General features: G+C 39.4%; 1 protein-coding gene across 1 annotated transcript; it reads right to left on the reverse strand.

The window, feature by feature from the left end:
* Positions 1-697: 697 nt before the first annotated feature.
* On the reverse strand, positions 698-2,623 carry LOC107552930 (interleukin-22 receptor subunit alpha-2-like). The gene is made up of 6 exons (XM_016234965.1): positions 2,554-2,623; positions 2,232-2,364; positions 1,929-2,107; positions 1,524-1,693; positions 1,104-1,273; positions 698-747 (listed from the first exon to the last, which is right to left on the reverse strand). The coding sequence occupies exons 1-5, from the start codon at positions 2,621-2,623 to the stop codon at positions 1,124-1,126; spliced, it is 702 nt and encodes a 233-aa protein (XP_016090451.1). The 3' UTR covers positions 698-747; positions 1,104-1,123.
* Positions 2,624-8,178: the final 5,555 nt, after the last annotated feature.

Raw genomic sequence — 8,178 nt, forward strand, 5'->3', positions numbered from 1 at the left:
GTTTTGATCCAATGTTTTACCCATGTGACCAGCTTAAATGTATGTTAAAAGCTGTTCTGTTCAGATGTGGACTGGTTATTTTCTCCAGGAGGGCTCAAAGAAAAAAGGGCTGAGCCCAGAATCATCTCATTTATATCAAATCCTACTATTTTAATGTACACAAGTGACCAATAAATACTTTATACAACATTTAAGCATTGCTTTTATAATTTATTTCGTTTTACTTTCAGTCATATGCTGCAACCATTTATTTGTTGCGTTTCAACACTGTGTATCCTGATATTTAACTACTTCTGTTTGGTGTTCAGTTCTCAGCCTTAAACGTGACTATTAGTTGTATGTTTTTATTTTCATCATTCGTTAGCCTTAAAGCTGAAGTGTGCATGTATTTTAATTTAAAAAACCTAACTTAATACTAAATATCTTCAAGTAAGCCAGTAGTTGATTTTCCTGAGAGAAAAAAAAACACTTTCCGCTGCTGTTGGCTCAAACCAGTGGTATCTCTTTGTCCACCCAATGAAAGATAAGAGTGTTCAGGAAACCTGTATGTAAACAGTCATTATTTTTGCTGATGGTGCTAGTGGTGCAGAAATTACACACTTCAGCTTTAATGTAACCTAAAGCAAAGCCAGGCCTATTGTCAGCTTTATAGTAAACATGACCTTGGTGAAAAACTGCAGACATTCCACCTGTAGTGTGTATGTGTGTAATTTTCATGTTGAACAAAGGTCCAGAAGCAGCCTCACCCTGCAGGCAGATAAAACAGAAATGTTATAATCGAAACCAGAAATAATATGAATACTCTAAAAATACACGTGCATCTTGTATGTGGAAGAAGAGAACACTCCAAATTCTCAGAACTGAAACTCTTGGCAAAGTAGACAATCAGTCTATTTTTTCCTAAGGTGGTTGGAACTTGATCTGAGGGTGTCTCAAGAGTGCAATCTTTGTCTCGAATAACAAGTAGCATGTCTGTGCTCACTTTGCAGTCTTTTTGTCTACCAACCATCAATGCCCGGGAGGGAACTTGTCACGGACACCATCATTTATCTCCGGTGTTTCCCTTACTAAAGAAACCGTATCACGTGTTACGTAAGGCTTACCTGTGGGAGACACTAAGTCCTCAATGAGTGCTGATGCAGGTGCTGGAACTCCGTAAGCTTTTTCGGCCTGAGCGAGGAGTAACGGACATAGCCTGAAGGCAGTAGGTGGTTTTTGGACGTAGCCCCTCAATCACAAGCTCCTTGGAGCAACTGTCTGTTTCATAAACTTCCTATTTGGGAAAGATGGGATTGGTGAAGGTTTAGCATACTGAATTTGAAAAGTTTGGAGTCATTTCTCATAATTATCGTAATTTTAGGGCATGGGCTGCCAGACAGTTATTTTAAAACATTTCGGAAAAACAACTGCCAAATGAAGTGCAAATTGCTCTTATGCACATGATATTGTTTAAATCTAAAATTTCACATATGTTTACTATATACACATTGAATTTGTACATTTATAAGTAAGGGTTTTCTTACCTCTTCTACATCATTGTGCATTAGGTATATTCTAAATGTTAGTTTCTGCAGTTTTGTCACTCGTATCCTAGAGCCTTTCTGTCCTCGCAGAGGTGTCCTCGGAGGTCTGATCTGAACTGAAATGATCCGTCCTGTCATGGTCACCTTTATCTGCGGTGGGCTGAAACTGGCTGTAATTTGGAGGAAGTTATTTGGTAAGAAGTTCCACAGGAAGAAAAAAATAAATCAAATTGTGCTGTTATGCCGTCACAGTCACACTGTGTAATCTTTCTTCCTCTTTGATTGGCATATCTATTGAAAAATCAACCATATGTGGATGGAAGATCATTTCAAATGTAGACAAATGTGTTGAATTATAAGCTTTTCTGAAGGACAGTTATAATTAAAATGATGCAGTATACTCACTTTCCCACTGAGGGTAAAACCTGTGGCTAAGGACCCATGATGAGAAGCCCTCAGAGGAGAAGGAACGGACCCTGGCATAGTACCATTCTCTGGGATCTGACGTCGCCTGGCTCAAGTCACACTCCAGCAACCGGATGCCTTGACAGTGCTCAGAATTAGTCCACTCTTTGTCTCCATATCTGAAATCAAGAGAAGTCACCAATGTGAAACGTTGCGGATTCAGTTCGGGTGTTTTGCCGATATTGGTAAGTTAATTTATGAACATAATTTACGTTCTTCGACAAGAAAGTTGTGCACGCTTACATTTTATACTGAACAAAATATGTCAGGTTCTTGAGGGCTTTTTGTGGATGTTTCCAGTGTAAGACATTTCTGAAGTCCAAAGAATGGAACTTTACTTCAAGGGGAGCCAAATCATCCTGCAGAGAGGGGCTGCCTTCAAGATAGCACAAATGAAACTTTACATGGAAATACTGCACGCTCATTGCTTATATGCAGGCTGCCAATGGTCAAGTAAAAAGCTGGAATTGAAGCTAAATAACTGTAAATTTAACAGATAATATAAAAAATATTAACATGGTGCCATCATAGAATTTCAGTGCGAGAAACAAGCTATTAAACTTACAGTCTGCCCAACAGAGAAGGATAATCGCAAAAAAAAGTGCCAGGCTTTGACGTCCAGTCAGGGCATACATGTTAACAGGTTGAGGACATTCTGGTGGTTTCACTCTAAGACCTTTTATACTGTACGAGTTTCCTGTTTTTTGCGTGCGTCACAGGTTCAAACTCTCAAAAAAGTATTCATTACTCTTACTTCAAGAACGATTTTACACACAATTTAACTTAGTTTATTATAAACAAACAAACAAATAAATATGTTTGTTTAGTTGGGTCCACACAATTTAATTGGTTTATGCCAAATTAATTTAATGTAGTAGGTTCAACTTATTATTATATATTTTATGAAACGACTTAAGTGGGATTTTTTTATATTAATTACATTTTTTTTTATATGAATTTACTGAAGTTTAATGAATTTTCTTATTTTTAAACCAGCAGTTGTGTACATCATTATGCACAATACATATCATGAACAAACGAGAGAAGACTAGTATCACTGACACTAGAATAGCTATCATTCATTGAGTGCCCACAGCACTGGCGACACTTTTCTGCATGGTAACCACAAAATTCAAAAACACTGCAGAACCTCCTCTAAATGTCCAACATAACTGAACATTAAACACTAACATTTCTTTCCCTTTGCTGAATAAGACTTTATCCCTAAATGTACTCTCCTAATGCAGCCCCTTGCAAAGCATGATGAGAACCACAGATCTACTGCCCACTTAGTTGTCTACAAAAATGATTTGTGTAGGTTTAACACAAATTAATTAATTAAACTTTAATTTTAACTATTAAGTACAAGTTGGCACAAAATGTTCAAAAATCATGTTACTCAATTTAATTAATTAAACTGAACTATCGTTTTTTGAGTGAAGAAAGGGCAACCCTGCCCTTGGGTGGTCCTGTACAGTATATTGTTACATTATTTTACTTGAATAATGATGTCTAAATGAATATCAATTTTTAATTACATTCAGCATTAGATGTTAAGTCCCTTAATGTCCTAAGTGATCAAATATGTTTAATTGTAATCCAAAACCACAACAATAGACTCATAAAACCCTTGAAGAAACGCTTTTTTCCCGCACTTTGTTTTAAATAGTTCCTCTGTAAGATATGGACATCATGCAGAAGTCATATGAAGTCAGGGAATACGTCTCTCACACTCACTAACCACAGAATGCGTGATGACTGCATGGAAACAAAAAGAGTGGTTTTATCTTATGCTTGAGACGCACGTCTGTTCTTTCAAATATACACCAGCCAGACGTCTGCTTCATTCACAGGAGAGAAGCAGAGGTCTGAACAGGAAAGAGAAATGCATGACCTATACATTTTAATTAGCTGTGATACCAAGGCAAGATCAGTTGTTTCCTACATGAATTTTGGAAATGGTGTAACCACATTTCCTCTTTAATGTGTGGTTTGAAATGTATCTACCTGCTTGTGTAACCCTGCTTAGACTCTGACCTTTCACGTTGTTCCCCAACCTTTTTTTTTCACATTTTCACTTCACTTTTATTGTTTAAAAGGGCATTTACATATCTGATATGATGAACAATGTCACGTATTACCAGCTAAATGCCACGCTTTCTACCTATTGTACCATTTTGTCATGGAGGGTTTTTAATTTCCACTGAAATAAGAACATATATGACTCTAACATCTTTAACAGGAACAATAACAGTTTGACAGTGGAAATTATATAAATTGGTATGTAATTCCATACATACCACTCACAACTTCTGTTAATCCAAATGTAGGTCAGTAGCATGCAATATGATGATTTTATACCCTTATGTAAAAGTAGTACATTTTAGCATACTTTTAGAAAGAGTATACTTAAAAAAATCACATCTTTATGCAATTTCATAATTAACATATATTGTCTTTGAAATATAGTTAAAGTGTAGTGCCGAAGTATACTAACTACCGGTAGAGTAATATATAATGTAATTTCTATTCTATTCCAATTTTATACATTTGCATTTATTTAATTTTAAATATAATATAAAAAACACTACAGTTAAAATCATAATCAAGTACTTTACATGTGCTTTAGTATGTTAGTCACCAAATCAAAAATATGTGAACAACTTTAAAGCATGACAAAATATTATTAAACAATCATTATAAAATATGATATTTGTGGTAACACATTACAATAAGGTTCCGTTTGATAACTCTATTTAATGCATTAAATAATATTAACTAGCAATGAGCCATGTTAGTTTATGTTAACTAATGTAGTTATCTAATGTTAACAAATGGAACCTTATTGTAAAGTGTTACCAAATGTACTTTAAATTCATAACTTTCAATTTGACAATATTACAAAGCACACAAACTTAAGTGGCCTTTAATTTTAGGACTAAATTATCTGCAAGTAGTTTTTCAAAAACATACTTTTAAGAATTGAATAACACCACTTTTTCACAAGTGTGAAGAAATAGTGAAAGTTTAATAACTGTTTATATTATTTGCATTTAGCTAGTAACTGATCAACAGAATGCAAATATAATAAAATAGTATACACCTTCCTTTATGATGCTATGTAAGTTTGCTGTTTAAGCTGTTGTGCTCTTCATTCACATTGTTTCTAGATTATTGTGTAGAGTGATCAGATGCATTTTAAATAATTGCTAAAAGCTTCATTGGCCAAAAAATTTACTTTTCACAAAAAAAGCAAATTTCATTGTTTTTTGATCCTGACACAAAATGACCTGCTAACATTAATTAATTAATCATATCAGCAGCACATGTGAAAGTGTGAATGAGTACTAGTCAGGTAAAATCACTATCATACTAATTAGATTGTAAGAGCAGACTGATTGCTATAAAAGGAGGGAAGAAGTGCTTCCAATCATTGTGTTCTTGTTAGCAATGGTTACCTCCAAAGAAACACGTGCAGCCATCATCGCTTTGCATCAAAATGATCTCACATGCAAGGAAATTGCTACAAAGAATATTGCACCTGAAAGAACCATTTACCTGATAATCAAGAACTTCAAGGAGAGAAGTTTGACTGCAGTGAAGAAGTCTTCAGGACGTCCCAGAGTGTCCAGCAAGCGCCAGGACCATCTCCTCCTGAGGAGTCAGCTACGGAATCGTGTCACCAGCAGTGCAGAGCTTGCTCAGGAACGGCAGCAGGTTGGTGTGAGAGCATCTGCACGCACAGTGAGGCCAAGACTTTTGGACAACAGCCTGGTGTCAAGAAGGGCAGCAAAGAAACCACTTCTCTCCAAGAAAAACGTCAAGGACAGACTGAAATTATGCAGGAAGTACAAGGATTGGACAGCAGAAGACTGGTGCAAAGTTATTTTCTCTGATGAAGCTCCCTTCCGCCCATGGCCATACCCAGGCTTTGAAAATTAGTGAGGTCTGGGGCGGTGGGGGGTGGGTGGATGATGGGGGTTGGTGTTAAAAAATTGTGTTATAATAACCCCTACAAATACAACTCATTATAAACACTTTAAAGGAGACAGACATGTAGATGTTTGTGAAAGATGTTTTCTATGTTCTGGAGGGATGATTATTTTCAAATCATACCCTGTTTATTGCATCAAAATTTGTTAATACTTTACTATCCTATATTTAAGGGTGGATAATTTTATAAGTTGTTTATTGCAACAATACATAATTACAATGACTTTGTCTAGTGCTCTTATGAAAGTTTATAGCATGATTTGTGAAAATTTAACTATACTGAATAGCATAGCATAGACTTCTTCATGGCTTTGCGTATTTCATTTCATTCTGTAGCCTACTTGTTCTACAGATCTTTGTGTACCAGTGTTAAATGCTACTGTTTTTGACAGCGTTGATTACATTTATGACAGATAATATCATGATAATTTTTGCGTTTCCCTTACCGAATGTCGTATAGACTTGATCGGTGTCGCGTCATAGCTGTGTGGGCGGAGTCGGCGTGGGGGGAAACGCTCTCGGTTACTCACGTAACCTCGGTTCCCTCTCATAGGCTCACTTCGATGCTGCGATGACGTCATCGCTTTGGGAACATCTTCGGCGTGACGAATGTCTGAAGCCCTTATACCATCACGCCAATTCATTGGCCAAATAGCACTTAGCACCGCCCCCAACACGCACGTAGGTGAGCTATATCAGCGTGCTGCGCACTATTTCACCAGATTTCATTTCCTTCGCGTTCTTAGCTACTTTCCTTCAAAAGAGCAGTTTACTCCTCTTCAGCGGACACGATGAGCCACAGGAGATGCATCGAGCCGTGTGACAGGTTTATCGCAGGAGGAGACTCTCATGACAGGTGCATGCAATGTTTGGGCCTACAACACGCTCAAGCGGCGCTTAGCGGCCTTTCTGATTGTCGACACTGTGATAGCCTGCGGCTAAAAGTATTGCGATCTAGGCCTTCTCGAATAAAGTAGGCCTCGCGTCTAACCCCGCTATCTTGTTTCTGCGGTTGCCGAGGTGCCGCACGAGATGGTCGCTTGGGGTGATGCATGCGAGTCAAGGCTCTTAGAGGGTGAGTCAACGGAGTTTCTCCTTTTCTCTCGCAATCTCCAGGCCATGTGCAAGCGCTCAAAGAGCCCTACGGGGATCCTGTTGTCTTTGTCAGCGATGACTGATGCGATGTCTTTCAGTTGTATACCGTATGACGAAGACATGCTGTCCACAACGGCCTCCGATTCGGATGGACAGGAGAAACGCACCTCCCCGTCTTACAGCGAACTGTTAGATGTTGTAACGCGCGCTGTGGATAGGCTGGGGTTAGAGTGGGATAGCGAGCCGGCAAAAATCAGGCCCAGTCGAAACCGGACGACCGATTTTTGTCTAGCCGCACTCCGTCTCATTCCCATAGGTCTCTCTCTTTCTTCCAAGACCTCCACCACGAGGTTTCGAGGTCTTGGAAACAACCTTTTTCGGCGCATATTACTAATCCCGCTGGAGCTGATTTCGCCACGGTTTCTAAAATGGCGGAACACGGCTATGCGGCGATGCCGGCCATAGAAGAAACTCTCGCGGCACATCTCGCGCCGAACTCTGCTCCGTCTCGGAAGTCATGCCCCCTGTTGCCGTCCAAGCCATGCAGGATTACGTCCACTTTAGTCTGAAAATCTTACACGGCCGCTGGACAGGCCGCGGCTACACTCCATTCTATGGGTGTACTCCAGGCTTATCAAGCAGATGTGCTTAAGGAGCTGGACGAGGGAGCGGGCCTGACCCCAGAGGCTGTTAAAGAGCTCAGGCGAGCTACTGACTTGGCACTTAGGGCTATCAAGCACACGGCTCGGGCAGTGGGCAGGTCCATGGCAGGTTTAGTGTCAGTTGAGCGCCACCTTTAGCTCACTCTCACTGACATTAAGGAAAAGGACAGGACTTTTCTTTTGGACGCCCCCATTTCTAGTGACCATCTGTTCGGGGATTCAGTCACGACTGTCGTGGAGAAGTTGTGTTTCCCGGCCAGTGTTTCGGGACGGAAAACAGATAGTGTTATGACCTGCGCTTTAAATGGAGTCGAAAGCACTTTAGGTACATAACCCTTCCAAGGCTTTAAGTTGAGTCTGCAATCGCCTGGCCCGAACTCAATACACGAGTCATCAACTGACAGCGCCTGCAGGTCCCCAACTCGTTTAACAGAGTCCAG

The sequence above is a fragment of the Sinocyclocheilus grahami genome, unplaced genomic scaffold (assembly GCF_001515645.1).
Source record: "Sinocyclocheilus grahami isolate Dianchi unplaced genomic scaffold, SAMN03320097.WGS_v1.1 scaffold461.1, whole genome shotgun sequence".
NCBI lineage: Eukaryota > Metazoa > Chordata > Actinopteri > Cypriniformes > Cyprinidae > Sinocyclocheilus > Sinocyclocheilus grahami.